Genomic DNA, 23,606 nt, shown 5'->3' on the forward strand with positions numbered 1-23,606 from the left:
TTGATGACACCGGCAAACGCAACCTGCGTGCTTGGCGTCAGGACGCGGATACAGTATCCGGAAGTGATTGAAAGGAGAAAGATGGCGGCATCGCAGGTCTTCTGCAGCGCAGTGTTGTTGCTGTTTTGTAACTGGGGGGCTCTGGGCTCCTTGGACACCGCCCTAGGGGACAGCTCGTCCTGCCACCATGTCTGTGAGGGCACCTACCCCCTGCACACCTACCCTGAGGTGAGTGTGAGACCGAACACGCCGAGCCCCGCCTCCTCCAGCTCTACAACAACATAAACATCCATTGCTGAACACAACATCCGGCATGGAGCTTCTCCATTTCCCCAATAGCCAGCCTGTACATCTGAGTGTGCAAAGTCTCACATTTCTTTACATGCAGAGCACCTCCTTCAAACCAAGGCAGAAAGTAAACACTGTACAGTATGAGGCAGATCAGTATGGTAGCTCCAGAATACCAATTACACCTAGAGAGTAAAGATCATATGTGGCCCAAACAGAGGCACCACTGACTCCAGCTGACATGGAATATTTCATGTAAGATCCTAAAGGAGTCACTGACCTGACTGTGAGGAGCCATCATGTTGGGGTTGTGAGGTGGTGGCTGTGCATGAGGAGATGGCTGGGATCCAGGTGGACCCTGCTGGAAAGAACACATCAAACTTATAGTTACTATAAACCAAGGGTATATATATATATATATATATATATATAGGTGTATATAATGTGAGTTCTGTCATACCTCTGACAGCAGAGCCTATACAGATATTTACATTATGTAATACTCCAGTTTTCCTTTATGTTGAGGAGTGGAGTTGCCTGTGGACCAAGATGCATAGCGCAATCATTTTTGAAGGCTTCTCCTGCATAACAATGACTTTCTCTTATTTGCTTTCTTTTGGTTAATTATGCCATTGAAAGGTTTTTGTTATAGATTTTTGATAACTGCAAAAAAAAAAATTATCCTCTGTTCTGGGCACAATTCCTTTATTTCAGAGTTCAGTCACCCCTCCACATTCTTTGACTACAAAATACTTCACCTTTGTTTCATGGGGATCAGAAGAGTGGGAGAGATTCTGCTTGGCAAAAGCTAGCTGGGTAGGGCTCACACCATTTTTTTTTAGTCTAGAAAAAGGCACAACAGGAAAATCTTAAGCAGCATGCATTTCTGGACTTGCGCCGTTTTTAAAGCATTAAAACATGGGCAAACATGCATGCATTTTGCTCATGTTTTAAAATCATAATTGTAATGGTTTTAGGTAAGTTGGTATTTTTTAAGGCTATAAATTTAATTAATGACCCTCCAGCCTGTAGCTCACCACTTTGATGAACAGCTTTCACTGACATACAGTACAGGGTAGGTAAGGAGGCCTGACCAGTCTTCTACACTTCTGGGTGGCAAGTACAGTCATTGGTGTAATATCTCTGTGTACCCCCTGTACTGTACTCACTATACAGTCATTGGGGTGATATCCCTGTGTACCCCCTGTACTGTACTCACTATGCAGTCATTGGTGTGATATCCCTGTGTACCCCCTGTACTGTACTCACTATACAGTCATTGGTGTGATATCCCTGTGTACCCCCTGTACTGCACTCACTATACAGTCATTGGGATAATATCTCTGTGTACCCCCTGTACTGCACTCACTATACAGTCATCGGGGTGATATCCCTGTGTACCCCCTGTACTGTACTCACTATGCAGTCATTGGTGTGATATCCCTGTGTACCCCCTGTACTGCACTCACTATACAGTCATTGGTGTGATATCCCTGTGTACCCCCTGTACTGCACTCACTATGCAGTCATTGGTGTGATATCCCTGTGTACCCCCTGTACTGCACTCACTATACAGTCATTGGGATAATATCTCTGTGTACCCCCTGTACTGCACTCACTATACAGTCATTGGGGTTATATCCCTGTGTACCCCCTGTACTGCACTCACTATACAGTCATTGGGGTTATATCCCTGTGTACCCCCTGTGCTGCACTCACTATACAGTCATTGGTGTAATATCTCTGTGTACCCCCTGTACTGTACTCACTATACAGTCATTGGGGTGATATCCCTGTGTACCCCCTGTACTGTACTCACTATGCAGTCATTGGTGTGATATCCCTGTGTACCCCCTGTACTGTACTCACTATACAGTCATTGGTGTGATATCCCTGTGTACCCCCTGTACTGCACTCACTATACAGTCATTGGGGTTATATCCCTGTGTACCCCCTGTGCTGCACTCACTATACAGTCATTGGTGTGATATCCCTGTGTACCCCCTGTACTGCACTCACTATACAGTCATTGGGATAATATCTCTGTGTACCCCCTGTACTGCACTCACTATACAGTCATTGGGATGATATCCCTGTGTACCCCCTGTACTGTACTCACTATACAGTCATTGGTGTGATATCTCTGTGTACCCCCTGTACTGTAGTCACCATACAGTCATTGGTGTGATATCCCTGTGTACATCCATGTGCTGTACTCCCTATACAATCATTGGTGTGATATCCCTGTGCTGCACTCACTCTACAGTCATTGGGGTGGTATCCCTGTGTACCCCCTGTGCTGTACTCATTATACAGTCATTGGTGGGATATCCCTGTGTACCCCCTGTGCCATACTCACTCTACAGTCATTGGGGTAATATCCCTGTGCTGTACTCACTATACAGCCATTGGGGTAATATCCCTGTGTACACCCCTAATCTGTACTCACTATGCATCCATTGGGGTGATATCCCTGTGTACATCCCCGTACTATTAGGCTTGCACCGATCCTAAGTATTTGCACAAGTTTAGGTACGTGTGCAAATGCACCGATACTTAAAACCAATACCTGCTGGTTCGGTTCTTTCAGCTGGCAGCAGGTTTCTCCCGCTGACAACTGAAATTACACAAAAGAATGCAGCAGTTGTTTGGAACTGGGGCCGCCGTGTCCTTAACAATTGATGACTCATTCATCTGTCAGCGGGGTTTCCTGCTGACAGATGAATGTAAACAAAACCAGGGACAGAGACCGCTAGCCATCAGTGGTACAGGAGCCTTTAAAAACTCGCAAAGATGGTAAGGTGCACTTTACTGCCAGGTTGAATGGATGGATGGCCCAGCCTCTGGATCTCCTGAGGGGTCTTGACAAGGGACGGAGTTGGTGACAGCTGGGGTAAAATGAAGGAGACTTGCACAGACTCAAATGGGATGTCAGAAGTGCTCCGCAAAGTATACACACAGTGAGGGAACCGGAAAGCTGGAGAAAATGCAGCCAGAAAAAAGCCGTTAGACTCAAAATAACTAAAATCCAATCCAGGAGTATGTCGACCATGTGACCTAAACCGTAAATTAAAATATGGATTTGTGAGATTTGCAAATCATTGCATTCTGTTTTTATGTAGATTTTACACAACGCACCTTAGGAAACTGTGTGTGATTGCTGTTTGCACTGTTTTTCTTTTATATACTAATGTCCTTTGTGGCAATGTGTGACAAATAGAAATAGGTGAGCTTGGTTGGGGCAGTACTGAGGTTGAATGAAAACCTTGTAAATAATAATTGCCACAATGGGATGCATGGAGAATATTTTTTGTATGATCATTGTACTATTTTTGGACGGGGAGAACTATGAGCACTTATGATAAAGGTTTATATCAAAGTTTGGTGTGGGTTGTACTGCGTATCCTTGTGTGTGTTTGACTTGTTTGTCTGATATCAGTCAGGACACTGTGTGCATGGAGGTTTTATGTTCTCCCTTTGTGTACCTGGATTTCCTCCTAGTACTCTGGTTTCCTCCAACAAAGATAAACTGGTAGGTTAACCGTCTCCTGTCCAAATCTTGTCTAAATTGGCCCCAGTATGTGTTTTACGTGTAGGTATGCATGTGAGGTAAATACCTTTTGATTGTAAGCTCCTTGAGGGCAGGGGTTGTTGTGAATGTACAGTATGTAGAGTGCTGCGTAAATTGTCTGCATGATATAAATACCTACCTATCTGATATAATATTAAATATCTAAATACCTATAATATATACCTTTAGGGTCACATTCTGCCATAAATAACATGCTCTGTTGTGTTTCCGTTTCTGTACAGGAGGAGGAGCTCTTTGCCTGCCATAGAGGATGTCGTCTTTTCTCTATCTGTCAGTTTGCAGGGATTGGAGAAGACTTGAACAAGACTAAGCTGGAGTGTGAATCAGGTGATGATATACACATGGAAAATACTTGCAATTCGTTAGGCCAATATCTGAGGGATTTTGTAATTGCATATCAAATGCCATTCTTGCATTAACTCTTAGCAACCAATTGCAAATCAGCTTTTGTTAGGCTTGCAACACTACAGTGTAATGTTGGTAGCTAGGTATTATGGGATGCAGTACTGAAGTACACTTGTGTTTTATATATAATATATTCTAATGTAGGATAAGTGAAGGACTTTGATATGGAGGGAAGTCAGAGATGAGATGCTTTTAGATGCAGAGGCATCTATAGTGGTTTAGCAGCGCTATACTCTGGCATGGATATGACAGCTTGTTGTTCTGGAGATCTACGCACTGAAATCTGAAAAAAAAATGATAATATACATGGCCAGTGTAGCAAAATTTGGAATCATGTTTGCTGCCAAAACTGCTGCTTTGCGATCCCAGCATCCAGACGTGATCTCTATGAAGGGGGTATATCAGAATTTGGATTTGCTGATCCTGCCCTGCAATGGCGCTCTTGTGGCCAACTGGCCATATGCCCAGGCAGTTGCCATTGTGAGATCTTAGAGCAGAAGTTTATTAAGTGGCTTTGCGATAAGCTGCAATAACTTCTTGTTTAAATCTACTATTGTCCCAATACCTTTAAAAAAAAATCTGCAGTAACATGCTTCAATTTATCATCTAGTGTCTCCTATCATCATGATGTGTTTTGATAGGCTTGTATTATCAAATCTTAAGACAAGCATTCCTGTTGATCTCAGGGGTGTGGAAATTTAAAAAAAAAAAAAAACTTGCCCAAGGGACTAAATTGGCGGTCCCAATCTACTTGTCCCTCGGGACAATTTACCTGGCCTGATGATAAAAAAAAAAGTATAAATAATAATGGGTGGAAAGTAGGAAGAGTTGGTGTTTTTATTAGGCAGAGGTGCTTTTAGGAATGTCTGGGGCTTTTAAAAACCAAACGGGCTTTATAGGGACTTAAACCTTTTAATGTTTGTTTTTTGCTAGAAAAATTCTTAGAATCCTCCAAATATTATATATTTTGTTTAAGGCAAAGACCTCAGAGAATAAATTGGGTGGGTGTTGCAATTTTGTGTCGCATGGTATTTGCGCAGCAGTTTTTCAAACGCAAAAAAAATACTTTTTTGAATTTTAATGCAAAATAACACATGCATAACCCAAATTTGTTGTTAAAATATAAAAGATGATGTTACGCCGAGTAAGTAGATACCAAACATCATATCACAGAGGTAGACAATGACCGGAATCGTTCTGTCGAGGGATGGAAGAGCTTGGGAATAGGGATGGAGGAATCCATGATTTGTAAAGGAAAGGAATGAAGGGGTCCATGGATATAGCATGGAAGAGTCTGGAGATAGGAACTGAAGGATGGAAAAATCCATGGATAGAAAATGAAGGATGGAGGAGTCCAGAGATAAGAATTTAAAGATGGTGGAATCCACAAATAGGAATGTAAGGATGGAGGAATATATGGATAGCAATGGAAAGCTGGAAGAGTCCAGGAATACGAATTGGAGGAGTCGGGGGGGGGGGGGGTGAGATGGAAGAGCCGGGGATAGGGATGGAGGAATCCATTGATAAGAAAAGAAGGGTGGAGGAATCTGTGGATAGGAACTGCAGGATGGAGGAGTGACTTCTTGCCATATATGTGGAGCTCATGGTGTCAGTGGGGCCCTCAGGTAAACTTGTCATCATGAAGTCTTCAGGTCATTCATATCAGAGGTAGAGGAACCAAACCCTCTTGGGGCCAGATTTCTGATGGCTCCGTTCCCCCCGGAGCTCCATGTTGCTCCACAAGCCCAGCCACTGCTACTCTCGTAAGCAACAAGCGCCAGCATAGACAGGCCGAGCCTCCCCTAGCCCCGGCCCTCTATGTCTTTGCCAACATGTGCACACTGCGTGGCTTATCACTTGACTCATTCCACCGCCAGCGAGGAGTAAAGGGGAGCAGTCCCCTCTCACTCCTTGTAAAAGCGATCCAATGGCTAGTTGGCTGCCTTTACAAGAGAGCCGATCAGTGGTTCTAAATCCTGTTGCTTGCCCGCAGGGCAAACAAAAACAAAAAACCTCTTGCCCAGTACTCGGAAATGCAGGTCCCGGGCATCCGGTGATAGGAATTGCACATCCCTGTGATCTGGATAGTATCAGTTTACCTGTCATACAAACAGATCCACAGACAATACAATTTCTGTTGCTTTGCATACTGCTTTGATGACCCATCTTGAGCACACAAACATATGTTAGGATATTCATTGATTTTAGCTCAACATTTAACACAGTAGTTCATGACAAAGTTCAAAAGTTAAATGCTTTGGGTGTATGCCCACTCATGGATTATGGATTTCCGAACAAACAGGCCACAAATCATGAGAATAGAAGATCAGGTGTCCAATACCAATATTCTGAATACAGGAATGTGTGTCCAGCTCTGTTTACATTGTTTACACATGACTGTCCTCCCATACATGCATCAAATACTATAGTGAAGTTTGCTTGATGACATCACTGTAGTTGGACTCTTATGAGATAATGATGACACAGCTTCTAGGCAGGAATTTGTACATTTGGTTGAGTGGTGTACAGAAAATTATTTAATATTCAATACTGCAAAAGCAAAATACATAATGGTGGATTATAGGAGATCAAGATGGATCAATCATTGCCCAGTATATAGGAGGTGGACACTAGAACATTTTTGGGTGTGCATATTACAAGGGAGTTATCATGGTCTCAAAATGCTGGTTTTCCAGTGGAAAAAAAAATCCGCAGACAGTTTTTCCTTCAGGAATTGAAACAGGCTTGATTGACCAGAAGCCTTATGGACAATTTCTAGCATTGCGCCATTGAGAGTATTCTTCTCCACTGTTCTGTAGTGTGGTATGGCAGCTGCAGGGCGGAGGATAAGAAGTGCTTGTCTCATGTGTTGAAAACACCATAGCTGATCATAGGTACAGATCTACGGAATATGAACCCAGCATATGCCAGACGGTTAAAGTGGGCAAAAGCTATTAGTAGTGATCCGACCCATCCAGGTTACAGTGCGTATGCCCTGTTGCCATCATATAAAAGATATAGTACTTAATGCACACTAATTGTTTGAAGTATGATTTAATTCCCTATGGCTGTATTGTCCATAAACCCACCAGGTGCAAAGTTTTAGGAATTTTATGTGAAATTTTTAACTTTTTTTTTAAATATTTCATATTCTTCTTATATTCAAGAACAGATATGTGGACATGTATAAGGGAGTCTGTATGTGTGGTTGTGTTGTATGTTTACAGTAATAATAATGTAATATCTTAGTGGATTTATTTTATGTATTTAGTTACCCTTTATGAAGTAGAGTGGGCAGGGTGTGAGGGGAGTCTTATATCAGAATAATTCTATTAGCAATTGTTTTTTTCTTGCATGTTTTTTAATTTTGGCCTATTAGAGGTACATTTTCAGTAAGTCAGGTATGGGTCACATGAGAGTAGCAGCAAGTTGGATATGGGTCACCATTTGAGAAGCGGCAAGTTTGGTATGGGTCACCTGAGAGTAGTGGCAAGTCAGGTATGGGTCACCTGAGAGTAGAGGCAAGTCGGGTTTGGGTCACTTGAGAGTAGTGGCAAGTCGGGTATGGATCACCTGAGGGTAGTGGCAAGTCAGGTATGGATCACCTGAGGGTAGGGGCAAGTCGGCTATGGATCACCTGAGGGTGGGGGCAAGTCGGGTATGGGTCACCTGAGGGTAGGGCCAAGTCGGGTATGGGTCACCTGAGGGTAGGGGCAAATCGGGTATGGGTCAACTGAGGGTAGCGGCAAGTCGGGGATGGGTCACCTGAGGGTAGCGGCAAGTCGGGGATGGGTCACCTGAGGGTAGCGGCAAGTCGGTGATGGGTCACCTGAGGGTAGCGGCAAGATGGGGATGGGTCACCTGAGGGTAGCGGCAAGATGGGGATGGGTCACCTGAGGGTAGTGGCAAGTCGGGTATGGGTCACCTGAGGGTAGTGGCAAGTCGGGTATGGATCACCTGAGGGTAGTGGCAAGTCGGGTATGGATCACCTGAGGGTAGCGGCAAGATGGGGATGGGTCACCTGAGGGTAGTGGCAAGTCGGGTATGGGTCACCTGAGGGTAGTGGCAAGTCGGGTATGGATCACCTGAGGGTAGTGGCAAGTCGGGTATGGATCACCTGAGGGTAGTGGCAAGTCGGGTATGGATCACCTGAGGGTAGTGGCAAGTCGGGTATGGATCACCTGAGGGTAGTGGCAAGTCGGGTATGGATCACCTGAGGGTAGTGGCAAGTCGGGTATGGATCACCTGAGGGTAGTGGCAAGTCGGGTATGGATCACCTGAGGGTAGTGGCAAGTCGGGTATGGATCACCTGAGGGTAGTGGCAAGTCGGGTATGGATCACCTGAGGGTAGTGGCAAGTCGGGTTAAGATCACCTGAGGGTAGTGGCAAGTCGGGTATGGATCACCTGAGGGTAGGGGCAAGTCGGGGATGGGTCACCTGAGGGTAGCGGCAAGTCGGGGATGGGTCACCTGAGGGTAACGGCAAGTTGGGTATGGGTCACCTGAGAGGAGCATCTTCTTATTGGCTGACAGTGATTTATAGGGATTAATAAGTTGCTGCTGTTGTGACACATTAGACTTTGTTCTGTTTGAATTGACACTTTAGGAAAACTTGAAAGCTTACGTTGTCTGGAGATGTTTGCTACATTCCATCACCTATTTCTAGAATTCTAAAACGTGGTCTGTCCAGTTTTGTAGCAACCATGCAGCAAGTCCTAGTGAGCGTGCTATGCCCTAAATGAAAAAATGTACATAAAGACAAACCCAGTCTGTGTGATACATTTGTGTTAAATATGGGCAAGCTCTGTCATTATTTTTCCTCGGATAGTATCAACCATTACCCAATAAAAAAACACAAACTCCCAGGATCAATTCTATAAGTTGTAATTTTTGAATCCACTTAACAGCTTCCTACTTACAATCATCAATCCATTGCCAGATAATTTATTGTCCCTGTGCCAGGATTTTGCAGTGCCAACAGCAAGCATTTGATGGAGGATACATCCCCATGTAATAAGGAGAGTATACACTTTTAGGAAATCTTAGGGGTTAAGCTTTGTTGGGTTAACATTTTTAAAGGAGAACTAAAGGCAAAAAAAAAACCCCCATACCGATCAACTGCAAAAAACTGAAGTATGTGCAGCAGGATTGCAGACTTTAAAAAAACATGTAAAGTTTAAGACCTATTGACTGAAAAACAAAATATCCCACAGGCACATCAACTTAGTGACACATAAACAGTTTAAGAGCTTGAATGCGAGTAAAGATGCAGAGCAATGAGACCACGTTTATTGCACCCAGAGAGAAACAGCAACATCTATATCCAGCACAATCCATAGATGTTTTTTTTTTTTTTTTTATTAAGACCCATCATAAGTTCATATAAGAGATACTGTTGGTGTAAACCTGGCCTAGTTTCTGTGTAACCTCTATCCTTGCTTGACATTTGCCATTTTTCCTACAGCCTGTACAGAAGCCTACCCCCAGTCCAATGAGCAGTATGCTTGTATCCTGGGCTGTAATAGCCAGATGCCTTTTGCAGAGAAGCGTCAAGAAGAGGTTGGTGCTACATTAGATTCATTATTAAATTGGTGCTTCTCCTATGCTTTGGTAAAGCAGCTTCAATATTTAGATTGGCCTTCATGATGACCAGTATTGTATGTTAATATTTGCAGCTGTCAGACATGGTGCCTCGTATACATGTCCTCTTCCCTCTGACTATGGTGAAAGCTTTCTGGAGTGACATGATGGATTCTGCTCAAAGTTTTATATCATCGTCATGGACATTCTACATTCAAGCAGATAATGGACGTATTCTGATAGTACAGGTATATGCAAGCAGAATTAAACTATAATCTTTCTGACAATGTATACATGGGATAAGATAATCGTAATTATGTGCATTACTATTACCCCTGTTGCTCTGATTTAGAGGATTTGAGCTTAAAGTTTAAAGAAGAATTCCACCTTTTGCAAAAAAATAGTAAATTAATCCATTTTGCAAAAAGAAAAAATGTGAATTTATTATTTTTTTGCATTTAAACCTGTGGAGCATTGCAACCATAATCAATAGATTGTGCGTGTAATTCTTTCTTCTGCAAACTCTTCTTCCAGCCCCTGATCTGTACAGAGGTTTGGACCTTCCAGTATCAAGCTGGAGGAAGTATTCAAACAAGACCGAAAAAAAATGTAGGAACAAAAAAAAAAGGGGGGGGGGGGGGAAGAGACGTTGAAAAAGAGAAGAAAAGGAAAGATGAAAGATTTCCCCTAGGCTGGGGAATAGATGACAGGTGGCATTCACTTTTAAGTAGTCAAAACATTTCTACTGTTAGCATGCATTCATACTTTTCAACAGGGGGGGGGGGGGGGGGTTTCTAGTGTACATTTTATTACACTAGAATTTAAATTTTATAATCTGCATACCCCACTAACTTCTGTGACTCCCGCTTATTTAAAAAAGAGAAATGGAAAACCACGGTAACTATATATCACTTTAGTAAATGGTAATGGAGATGAAAACATTATAGTATCCACACAAAAGATTTAAACTATAATGTACCTTTATGGCCCATATCGTCATATCTTAAAAATCAGTGACCCATGTGACAGACTCCGGTCCCTGCCCTTCTCACTAACTTGGGACAAAGGACCAGCCAATCTCACACCCCGCTGTCACTTATGTAACAATGCCACTCTCAGCTGCATCCTGCTCAAAGATTTTCTAGCTCACGGGATCACAATCTAGGTGTCAGCAGGCTGAGAGCGATTGTCACTGGGCTAATTAAGCAATGAACCCTTTAAATGCCACCACCCCAGTTTTAATCTGAGGAGGAGGAAGCTTGTAATTTTAGAAATACCATTCCTGATTTTAGAATATTCGTCTGTAAAACACACTGTCACCACAGACAGGTATGTTCATAGGATTAATCCTATACAGTATCACTCTTCAAGAGACGGGTTCTTAGCTTGCATTAAGAGCTTAGGGACAAGGTTAACACTTTTCAAAATATGGTTTTAATAATGAAAAGGTCAAAGTTTGTGCAAATAAATAGTTTACAGAAAAAAGATGTTTCAAAGAAATGCAGACATAATTCAGCAATTGAAAAATAAGGTAGAATGGAGAAGGAAGAATACTTGCAGTCAATGTCCTGGGTGTTATCAGAGTTCAGTCGATGAGCCAGGTGTTATCGGTTCTCAAACTTAACAGATGTTCCTGCTTTGATGGTACAAGAGAACTCTCTCAACTGGTTAGGCATCTCCCTTTTTCTCTGGGATCTAAGGGGTGTTGACAGATCCCCCTGACCAATAAAACAGAGTGTCCATGGGCTGTCCTTGGTTTATGACAATATCAGGTTCCTCCCTTGCGGATAGTTTTATACCACTATTCATATCTTCCAATTTGTACCGGTTGCATTCTTGAACCTGATAGATTATTGTTCAGCATTGAATTTCACACCCAGGGATACTAAACACAGGGTAGCTCAGAAAAACCTGTCACCCAGGAGGCATCTGACAGCTATGATTTCGTATGATATGAACAGAACTTTCCGATTCTGAATTTTCCAAATTTTTCTCATATGGAAAAAAAATGAACGATTTTCATTTGTGTATTGTTTTCGTACGATTTTTGTACGAGAAAAATCAGAAAAGACAGACTGCGCAAGATCAGAAACCATAAACAACAATAAAACAAAAAAACAAAAGCTTGTCTGACAAGAATTTTCATATGAATTATCCTTCATCAGTTGCTGTGGAATGACGAGGAATTAAGATAGCTGCAACTAGAAATGCTAGGGGGGTGTTATTTAAGGTGATTTCTCAACAAAGTAAAACATAGAGACCTGTAAAGATGGTCGGGTTTGCTTTGAACATTAAAAATTAGTTAAATAGCGTTTTCAGTTTGCAGTGCTCCAATACAGTTCAGTTTATAGCACTGCGAAAACCTAAAATGAAAAAGTAATATGCTTTACTTAAGCCGGCTAATAGTATTCACATCTATGTATGTAAAAGACCTGACCCCTACACAAAGATGAAGACATGATCTTTTAACAACATTGTGGTTCAGCCTTTTGATATATATTAGACTATATTATATTTCTAATTCATATTTTAGGTGAGAGTGCATTTAAAAATGTCAGGGGCCACAACATTTGGCCAAAGAAAAACAAAAAGTAAAATGACAATATACAGTTCTTTAAAAAATGGTTCAAAAGTAAACTGGTAGAACAGGTGAACTCGCAGAACATTTTATAGATACACTTGAGATCAGAGTATTTCAGGAGCAGGGGGAGAAATGGAATGGTGTAAAAAAGCTTAGGAAAGGCTACTATTTTTTTATTAGACTTATTCTGCCCATATAAGAAATGTTAAAGTGTTTCCCAGCAGTTTTTATGGAATGTAGCAAAGGAGGAAAGTTTGTATAAGTTGTGGGAGTTTTTGGGTATGGATTCCCCAATGGACTTTGACAAAGCGGCACTTCCGCGAAACATGTAGTCACTGCAACTCTGCATTGTTTGCGAGTCAAGTTGGCTCTGAATTCCTGTTTCATCACATCCAGTAGTGACGTCCTTCTGGTTTCCGGCTGCACGCATCCATCCTGATCCGCTGAGCTCTGCAGCACAGGAGGAAGAAGTCGCTTTTCCACTGCATGGAACCGAACGGTTCGGTGTAGGAACGGTTCGGTACGGTATGGTACAGCGGCGCTTTTCCACTGCATGGAACCGAACGGTGCCGCTCTCAAAAACAGTACCACCTCGATTGTGGTTCCAAGAGGTACCATACCCGGTACCATATCCCACAATCCTTTGCATGCAGTCACTACTAGCCACTGATTGGTCAGAGAATCCCACCCACCCCGTTGTTATCCCACCCACTTAACTTTAGTACTACTTTAGTGGAAAAGCAAACCATACCGTAGCGTACCGAACCGTTCCAACACCGTACCATGCGGTACCAGCAGTGGAAAAGCAAACCGGGCCAAGCAGGGTAGAGCCGAGACGGTACTTGCAGTGGAAAAGTGCCATTAGTGCACACCGGCTAGTTCGGTGTGCTCCCCTCCCCTCGCTGCTCAAGCTTTCTCCATCCGAGAGCGGACCCCATCCAGTGGCGATGCTTGGTGTACACCCCTCATCCATCAGGGACTTCACATACCGGTTTGGATTTTTATTCTCAATTATCAATTTTCAATAAACTATATTGGTTCATGTTGGCTGTGGTTCCCCTATATCCACTGAGGCTAGCGCTGATCTCCTTGTTTTCTATGACATAACTTTGACCTAGGGCAGAAACCAGCAAGCAATTTTTAGGAACCCCAAAATGTTAAAGGAAATAAATAATCTACTTTCCATCCAAGTACTAATGCTCATGACCTAAATGAATAAAAAATGGCTAAAGTTTATTTAGAGTTTAGTTCAACTTTAAATTGCTACTTAGTATTTTATGCCTTTTGGGGCTTTCAGAATATTAAATAACTGACAATTTAATTTTTTATTTATTTTTTTCCTTGCCTGGTCAGTCTCAGCCAGAAATTCAGCAAATGCCGCCAGTGTACTCCCAAAACCCATCTGCAAGAGGCAACTTGTTGGATACTGTTCAAAGTAAGTCTGATACAAGACATGTGTGAACGATCCACTTCATATGTCAGAATTATCCTCCAGTTTTATGTCATGGATTTGACAGATTGTGTCTTATATTGTGGCAGACCTAGCACCTGAAGACGGTGCAGGAGAGGGACCATGGGGCAGAAGAGGCGACTTCCTGGAATTGGAAAGAGGAGCCAGCATTATGAAATGTCTTGCTATGTATGTGGTATCCATATGTATATCCTGAAATTTCACCCCCATAATTATTCTGTCTGTCTCTGCTTGTTACATTCATTTTGTATCTGATTTGTGCAGGAATTCCAACTGGCTCCTTGCAGCCACATTGATTCTTTCTATCCTGGTTCTGCTCTGGATTTGTTGTGCTACAGTAGCTACCGCATCTGACCAGTATGTTCCTTCTGAGGTGAGTTCTCTCTATATGTCCAAAGAGAATACCCTTCTGTTACCTAATGATACAGTTTTTTTTTTTTTTGCAGTGCCACAGACATAGTACATACAAAAAGAGTGCCAAAACATTGATGTAAACAACATATAGGCAATACGGTTACCTAGTTATACTGAGCAGTTTGGAAGTGCTGGCCTACCCTTACCAAGTGTGAATGGAAAATGTCAAGACCACATAGTAATCAGTCCAGCTTGTTTTTTGAGATGATGTCAAAGGATAAAATTATTTTAGGCAGTTAATCTGTGTGTGTGTTATAACATCACAGAAAAGAAGAGTCGCTTCTACCAAAACTAATACCCTATGGCAATATCCTTTAGTTCATTTCAGAAATCTATATTCTACCTTTTTTATATTACTTGGTTACATAGTAAGCATCCTTTGTTGGTTTTCCTATAAGTCCACAGGATGGTATTGACATCAGGAACGTTCTTTCATCTACAGGGGGTTTGGAAGAGCTGACTCTTCATTGATATTATTTAAACACTTGGTGTAGTGTGTGAGCAGCTTCCCTAAAGGGATAGGACATTGATCACAATTGGAGTTTCACATGGGAAAGCACTGCTTTCACAAAGCTGTGTCATCTTATTCTTGTTCAGTATTTTGACCAGCAGAAAAATGAGTCTAGCTTGCTGGGACCTAGGCCAAATGTTTGTATTAGAACTGAGTGATTGTGGATTCCCATGGCTACTATCAGTTAATCCTGGGACCTTTCTGTACATATACCAGAAATCTTCAAATATTTCACCTGTCAAGAAGATGAATGACTGCAATGTTATTGCTAACAGGCAGTGTTAAGTTTTATGCAAGTGTGTGTATTTTCTGTTGAAGTTAATTTAAAGGCTAAGTTCACCTTTAAGAACACAAATGCACATCTTTTTGCTGGTAAAAAAAAATGTGCATTTGTTATTATTTTTTTTACTCTGCAGCCTGTAAGGCATTGCGCCTGTGATCAGCAGATAACGGGTGCAATGCCAGGCTCCTGCTTGTACCTTTTACATGCAGACAGTTACTGATTATCAGGAAGAATCAATGAACTATGAGGGCGCTCACCAGAGCCCTCTCAGTACATTGAGAACTACAAGCTGTCAGCCCCAGATGCCGACAATAGATTTAGTTCATTCACTCACAGAACTGTGTGAAGGATTGAGGCAGCTCTGTGAGCGGAGTCCCGCACAGACATGCTGTTTTTAAATTGTGACAGGAGAAGATTCCCTGCCCGTTGTCACAGGGAGGGGGGAGAGAGAGCGAGAGGAGGCAGGAGCTGGAACATATAACACGTTCCAAGGTGAACTTATCCTTTAAATGTAGTGTGATTAACATTTAGGGCCAGTTCACACCATAGAAATGCAGTTGGGCTGCGTTCCAGATGCTTTTCCGCATGTGTTTTTGATGCGTTTACGTGCTTTTTTGATGCAGTCCAGTGCATTTTTCCCTCTTCTTTTTTTTTTCTTAATCTTTAAATAACGACGTGTGTGTTCCAGTGCATTTTTGGTCCATTACAGTGTGTTTGTAATGCATTTTACAGCGTTGCAAGCACTGATGTGAACTATGCCATTGGAAACCATATAACCTACTTTCCATGTGTTTTTGATGCAGAAAAAAATCCGCACTGGACTGCATATGATGTGAATTGACCCTAAACAAAGGCTAAAGCTTAAAGTAAACCTGGGCAATACAGAAACAAGTATTTTAAATGTATAATGAGAAGTCTTCTTTAGTAAAAACTGCATGGCAAAATGTTCTGTAGATCCAGGAATACAAAGTCTGTAATTGTATCTGACAACTTCACTAATAAACGCCTCCACATTCAGGCTGCAGAATCATCTGTCAACTGAAGGCTTATTTTGTCAATGAAGCCTCAAGTCTGCACGTGATCCCTGTTATAGCGGACATCGTGTTTGCATGGTCGAAAACCACTCTAAGTAATTTTTTGATGGTCTTTGAGGACTCGAGTTGTCATTGACAACCAATGTAAAAGTTTACGTCAAATTTCTATTTATTTTTAGTCAGTCTTTTGATTAAAATGCCATTTTAGTCATCTGAATTGTTTTAATCGTATTTTAGTCAACTAAAATCTAATGGGTTTATTCAAATTGTAATGCATTATTTAACCACTTAAGCCCCGGAAGATTTTACCCCCTTCCTGACCAGGGCCTATTTTGCGATTCGGCACTGCGTGACTTTAACGGACAATTGTGCGGTCGTGCGACGCTGTACCTAAACTAATTTGACGTCCTTTTTTTCCCACAAACAGAGATTTCTTTTGGTGGTATTTGATCACCTGTGCGATTTTTACTTTTTGCGCTATAAACAAAAAAACAGCGTAAATTTTGCAAAAATAACAATATTTTTCAAATTTTCTTTATATGAAATTCCCCAAAAAAAAAAAAAAAAATCTAAATTTTTTTTAACATTTTGGGCCAATTTTTTTTTTTACCATATGTTTGGTAAAAAAAAATCGCAAAAAGCGTATTTTGATTGGTTTGCGCAAAAGTTATTGCGTTTACTAACAAAGGGAAAGATTTTTGTTGTTTTTTTTTTTTTTTTTCAACGCGTAATGGCGGCGATCTGTGAATTTTTTTTTTGCGGGACTGCGACTTTGCGGCAGACAGATCAGACCCTTGACTGACATTTTTGACACTTTTGGGGTTACCAGTGACATTTCTACAGTAATCAGTGCTATACATGTGCACTGTTACTGTAAAATTGCACTGGCAGTGAAGGGGTTAACTTTTTTTTTAGAGGGAGGGGTTATGTGTGTCCCTAGGGGCGTGATTCTAACTGTGATTGGCTGTGGCTTGAGGTGTAGGAACAGGGATCAACGGTCCTACATAGTAGAACCGTATAATCACTATTCCTACACAGGGGAGAATGACAGGCGGCTTGTTTACATTAGCCGCCTGCCTTTCTCCTTCTGCACTGACGATCGCCGAGTGACCGGCGGACATCGGGTCCGCTGGTCACACGCGCGGGGGGGTCCGTGACTGCGCGCGCTCGCTCCCTCCCTAGACCCTCACAGGCTAGCGACGTAGCCCTACGTCGCTCTGCCTGTAAGGGGCTGACCGCCGACGTAAATAGTCGTGCGGCGGTCGGCAAGTGGTTAAGCATGTCTCTAGAATTTCCCAACTCATTATATACTCCTGGAGTAAAAATCTGATAACATGTTATAATTTTATGGTATTAACCACTTAAGCCCCAGCCCTATTTCGGACACTTTTTGTTTACAAGTTAAAACCAGTATTTTTTCCTAGAAAACTACTTAGAACCCCCAAACATTATATATATTTTTTTAGCAAAGACTCTGGAGAATAAAATGTCGGTCATTGCAAAATTTTTTGTCACGCGGTATTTGCGCAGCGGTCTTTAAAACGCCATTTTTTTGGAAAAAATTTGAAAAATCACATTTCACTGCATTTAAAAAATACTAAACAGTAAAGTTAGGCCATTTTGTTTGTATATTGTGAAAGATGATGTCACGCCGAGTAATTAGATACCCAACATGTTACGTGGGATGGCGACAAACTACGGTCAATAGAGATCTCAATCTGCGACGCTTTAAATTTATTTAACGGTTACCAGTTTAGAGTTAGAGTGTAGCTCTTTTTTTTAATCATTGCCCACGCTCTGGCGATAGCGGCGATACCTCACATGTGTGGTTTGAACAGCGATTTCATTCGCGGCTCGACTTGCGTATACGTTTTTTTTTGTGTGCAGGCTTTTTAACTTTATTACAGGTTTTTAAAAAAAAAAAAAAATCTGATCACTTTTATTGCTGTCACAAGCAATGTAAACATCCCTTGTGACAGCAATATGTGTGACAGGTACTCTTTATGGAGGGATCGAGGGTCTAAAAGACCCTAGACCCCTCCACTACACTTCCCTGTATGCAAAACGCCGAAAAATGCATTTTTGCATACAGCCGTTTTTCAAATCTGCCGCCTTTTGCAGCACAGTAACCCGGAAGTGACATCATGGACGCCGCCTCCGGGTTACGTCATCAGAGACCCAATCGATGCCGTTTCCGGCATTCATCGGGACTCCATCCAGCCGGCGGACGTGCCGGCTGGGTGCTCGGGGCTCCCGGTGGGACGGGAGCCCCGAGCAAAGCCACGGGAGGGGGGGGGTGTCCCCTCCCGCTCACCCGGGTAAGGATCGAGCGGCTCCCGAGCCGCATCGGTCGTTACCGACGGAAAGCCGACCGTCGGCTTCAAACCACGGTATCGGGATGATGCCTCTAGCTAGAGGCATCATCCCGGTATAAGCCCGCAAAGTTACCCGACGTACCGGTACGTCGATATGCGGTAAGTGGTTAAGGTTGGAACATGCTCTATAGACACAGATTTAGCTGTTGTGATAAACTGTACAATGTCTTTATAAATACAAGTTTCATAAACAAAAATTGTCATTTTAATGCTAGGACTAAAACTAAGTCGAAATTTGACATCAAAATTAACACTGCACTACTACAAAAGAATAAATAGGGTATCTCTACTAAGCTGCTGAAAGAGAAAAGGCGATTTCTTTATCCTTTTATATTTAATGTTGGTAATATATTCAGATAATATGTGCAATGGCATTACAGCCAATAAAGTATACCGTTTTTTTTTTTTTTAATAATAACAAGTTGCACTTCGGTTTGTCAAAAAGCAATTTTTAGTTTTAGTCGTATTTTAGTCGATTAAAACAGTGTTTGTTTAGTCAACGAAAATATTTTAGTCGACTAAATAAACACTGGCCACAACTAGGAGTGAGAGCCGGCAGCTGTGCAAAGTGTCATCTAGTTGCAAGTGAGGGTGTTTATATAATGTATAATTTAGGATACAAATTGTGGTTGGGAAGGAATTAATAATAAATATTATGGAAGGGAAGGCTTTTGTGTGTGAAGTAAGATGCCATTATCTTCTTCTTCTTTTTTTTCTTAATAAAACATTTGTGTGTGTATGTATATATATATATATATATATATATATATATATATATATATATACATACATACACAGGAGAGAGGGGAGAGAGAGAGAGAATGTACACCCAACATTTCGTATTCTCTCTCTCTCTCCTCTCTCTCTCCTCTCTCTCCTCTCTCTCCTCTTTCTCTCTCTCTCTCCTCTTTCTCTCTCTCTCTCCTCTTTCTCTCTCTCTCCTCTTTCTCTCTCTCTCTCCTCTTTCTCTCTCTCTCTCTCTCTCCTCTTTCTCTCTTTCTCTCTCTCTCTCCTCTTTCTCTCTCTCTCCTCTTTCTCTCTCTCTCCTCTTTCTCTCTCTCTCTCCTCTTTCTCTCTCTCTCTCCTCTTTCTCTCTCTCTCTCCTCTTTCTCTCTCTCTCTCCTCTTTCTCTCTCTCTCTCCTCTTTCTCTCTCTCTCTCCTCTTTCTCTCTCTCTCTCCTCTTTCTCTCTCTCTCTCCTCTTTCTCTCTCTCTCCTCTTTCTCTCTCTCTCTCCTTTACTACTTGTTAATTACCTTGCATTGCTCCAAATGATAGTGAAAGACTATTAACAGCAAAGCCGTGTGACTCTTTCTTGCAGAAGCTGAGTATATATGGGGATCTTGAATATCTAAATGATCAGAAGCTACACAAGTACTCTCCTGGATCCCTGGTGGTCGTTCATGGAGCTCCACAGGAAAGTGAAGAAGCGGCCCCTTTGCCCACAAAGGTGGACTTGGCCAAGTCTGCCATATAACCTGCCATGCAGCCTTAAGTTATCGCTTCCTGTCACCATGTACAAGGGGCGGGCGCCCTGTAGCGCTATGGATTTCTAGAGAAACTACAGACTTCTATAAACTCTCCATCAGATTAACAGCTTCTGTGTGGTGTGTGGGATACGGGGATCTCTAATCTGAATTATATATTCCTATCTAGGACTGGATCTAATTGCACAGCTAGTCTTTGGCATAATATTTTTGCTGCTGGGTGAATATTCTCCTGATTTTGCATCCTGGTCTCATTGACTGTAAACCTGTTCTTATCCAAAGGTGGGATATAATGATACATTATTTTGTATCTTTTGCAAGCCTCTCCTACGTGACACATACGTCTGGATGAAACACTGCAAATGTGTTTGTGTCACTCTTACATTCACTGAGCACTTTGTGTTTGTTTACATGGGAACTTGTGAACTTTAGCAAAGGAATCGGTGACCTGTAATAAGCTTGCTTGTATGATTGCTGCCAGAAAAGTAACAGAGCATTACAAACAATGCACCATTGTTAATGAGCCGGAAAATGAGTCAGCCATAGAAGTGTACTATAAACGCAGTTTATTCTTAGAGGTGGGATAAGTTTTACTATTTCAGCATTGTCTGGGAATGTGATGGCAAACCATGGCACCCCAGATGTTTTTGAACTACATTTGCCATGATGCTCATGCACTCTGCAGTGTAGTTGAGCACCATGGGAAATGAAGATCCAAAACATGTGGGGTGACAAGGTTCGTCATCACTGGCCTAGGATCTTTGAGTAAGGATTGATGAGCTTTGAATTGCACAGATGCTTTCTATGTAATTTTAATGTCAGCATTAAGTGTATGTTTAGTCAGAACATTTTTTAATATTTGTTTTGGACAGAACAGGAAGGATTAGAACCTCGGTAGGTTTTTTACTGCTATCTCAAGCTCTGTGACCGAGATTTCCCCTCACTTCTTTTTTACAATAACAACCGTTTCACCAGGCAGGAGGTGAAGTAAAATCCTACTACATGGGAATAAAGCAATAAAAGTTAATGGAGACTTTGCTTCTTCAGGGGATATGGTGTATGGTACCCTACATGTCAAGGATCGTGGTTTGCCTGGTCCTGGTATGTTCAGGAATATTTAAGTGAAATGAAACCCTCTAATTCTCTTGTTTGTCTTGCTTAACTAAGATTTATTGTGAAGATGTACAAGATAAAGACGTCAGAGGAAACCTTGACTCATTCCTCACAAAGTGCTTACTCACTGAAGGCATTTAAATTTCTGATGCTGTTGCATATCTCCCCCCTCCTCTCTGGTGAAATCATTGTTTCCAGGGTAGTAAAAGAAAAATTATTTCTGAGAGAACCAAGATAGCAGAAAAAAAAAAAAATCAAAACCGAGGTTCTAACCAAAGCTAATTTAAAAAAAAACAAAAAATGTATACACTGTTAGTAGGTGGGGGAACACCATGCAGAAATGTGAATTGCCTACTTGACTCCTTTTTATTTTCTGAAGGAGCAACCCCCCGAAAAATTTTTCATTGTTAGTTATCTGTATTTTAGGACTGATTGGTAATGCCATTTCTGATTAAACTCATTTTCTCAAAGTAGCTTAGGGCTTCCTACTTCTGGATCCATGCAAGGAGAGGGGGGTTCAGTGGAGCTTTTGGTATGGAACCTAGTCTGGATGAAAGATTTGAAGTAAAATTGAAGACTTTATTATAAATAAGACCTAAAAAAAGAAAAAACAATTCCTACAGTAAGATTTACACATTTCTGCCACCTGTACGGGCCTTAGTCATTTTATTATGACTAAGGCCCATACAGGTGGCTAAAAGGCATCAATCTTACTGTAGGAAGAAATTATTTTTATGTCTTGATGGATTTGTAATTAAGTCTACAATTTTACTTTAAGCTGCTCTGGTCCTGGACCTCTATTTTCCACTGATTCTTTGAACAACAAGTACAGCATGTGTCCAGGCATGGACACTTCATCCTTTAATGTGGGGGATAGGGGTTGAAACATTGCAATCTGCTTCTTTCCATGGAACCTAGTCTGGACCTTGTAAAGAACACGGCCAGTCAACTTCCATCTGCTCTCTCTAATTTGTGTGTTTCCTGCGTTCTGGTGTGTTTCTACCCCAGAGCTGTTGTAGACAACATCTTGCAGTCCTACATATATGACCCTCTCTGCATTTCTCTGGCCAGATGTTAGTACAGTGTGGTCCATTTTTAAACTTTAGTGTTTTAGATTGCCCTTTGTACAACAAAGCTGTTTGGGAGAATGCAATTGTCTTAAAGGATCAAAGAGAGTTTCAAGATTCTTGAGAACATTGTGGATAATACTGGTCTTGCCTATGTGTAGTACATGTGTACTTTTCCATGTAACCAGCTACACCTTTTAAAGCCGATCTGATGTTCTCAAGAATCTTCCATTCGTAGGACTTTCTTGACCTTGAGCTTCTACACTGGTGAAACACATGTCCTATGTTAACTGTCTCTTATTGCAGTAAGGCATTGGTGTTCTGTTCAGCTCCACACACACAGGCCACGGTACATCTCCAATTTTAGGAATTCCGCAGTCAACGGCAAATTATTTTACTGACCCCAAATCTGTCCTGTTTGCAGCCTCTTTGTACTGGAGTTGGACAGCTGAGCCATGCATTTTTCCTGCTAGAGGACCGAGGTATAAGATGTCCAGTGATGTAACAAAAACAAATATGTTAAAGGGTAACTCCACTTTCGTGGGGAAAAAATAATCTAGGGTATGCAATTGTGACACAAGTCATATTGTAGTTGAATGTTTTTAAAGATGACCTTTCCTTTTCAATCTGCAGCCACTGTCATTTTCTGAAAATGCAATGCAATATGGCTACCTGGATTTGTTCAGTACACAGAATGTATACTGACCACACCCCAGAAACATCATTTCCTGCTTGTGTGATTGGCTCACCTAATTTCCCAGAAGTCAGCCTAAGATACAAGTCAGATTTCAGGCATCCCCTGCAACAAAAATGTCATTTTTGGTGAGCTACTTCCAATAGGAACATGTCTAAAGGGATGAAGGCCCATCAGACTTTCTCATTAGTGCTCTGCAGCTGCACAGCTGATTGATAATTATAAAACCACTGCCATTAGACTCACTCAGCACAGAGGAAAAAGAAGTGATTTCTTCAGAATACCTAAAGGTAGGAATCTGCAAAAAAGTTTGTTGTTATCCTTGCAATGTACATAGATCACCCAGGGGGAAATATTTTTGTTCTCAACAAAAATACAGTTACGCTTTAAAGAAACCTAACGGATAAAAACTGCTACAAATAGATTATAAAATAATTTGGTAATAAGGATCTAAATGTTTACAAGAGGTTTGAAGTGTAATTATACAGTTTTTTCCTGTAATAAATAATCACAAACTGTGACACTTTCTTGGTGAGAATTTTTATTTATTCTGTCCAGTGGTGAAATCAGTGAGTAAAAACATCCAGTATATCAATACTGCAGTATATGTTTGATACATTTCAAGGGTAACCGTTCCTGACTCCTGGTGCTTTTTGACATTGAGCCTTTTTTTTTATCAGTTACCTGATAGTTTACATTTTTGGGGTTGCATTC

At 41.5% G+C, this 23,606-nt stretch overlaps 1 protein-coding gene across 1 annotated transcript; it reads left to right on the top strand.

Annotated features, from left to right (window-relative positions):
- Nucleotides 1–3: 3 nt before the first annotated feature.
- TMEM59 (transmembrane protein 59) lies at nt 4–20,626 on the top strand (the record flags this gene model as incomplete). The annotated part of the gene is made up of 8 exons (XM_082266098.1): nt 4–228; nt 4,102–4,207; nt 9,749–9,843; nt 9,960–10,112; nt 13,799–13,880; nt 13,985–14,084; nt 14,181–14,289; nt 19,853–20,626. The coding sequence occupies 8 exons, from the start codon at nt 4–6 to the stop codon at nt 20,006–20,008; spliced, it is 1,026 nt and encodes a 341-aa protein (XP_082122224.1). The 3' UTR covers nt 20,009–20,626.
- Nucleotides 20,627–23,606: the final 2,980 nt, after the last annotated feature.

Source organism: Pelophylax lessonae, assembly GCF_965119305.1.
Source record: "Pelophylax lessonae genome assembly, chromosome: 8".
NCBI lineage: Eukaryota > Metazoa > Chordata > Amphibia > Anura > Ranidae > Pelophylax > Pelophylax lessonae.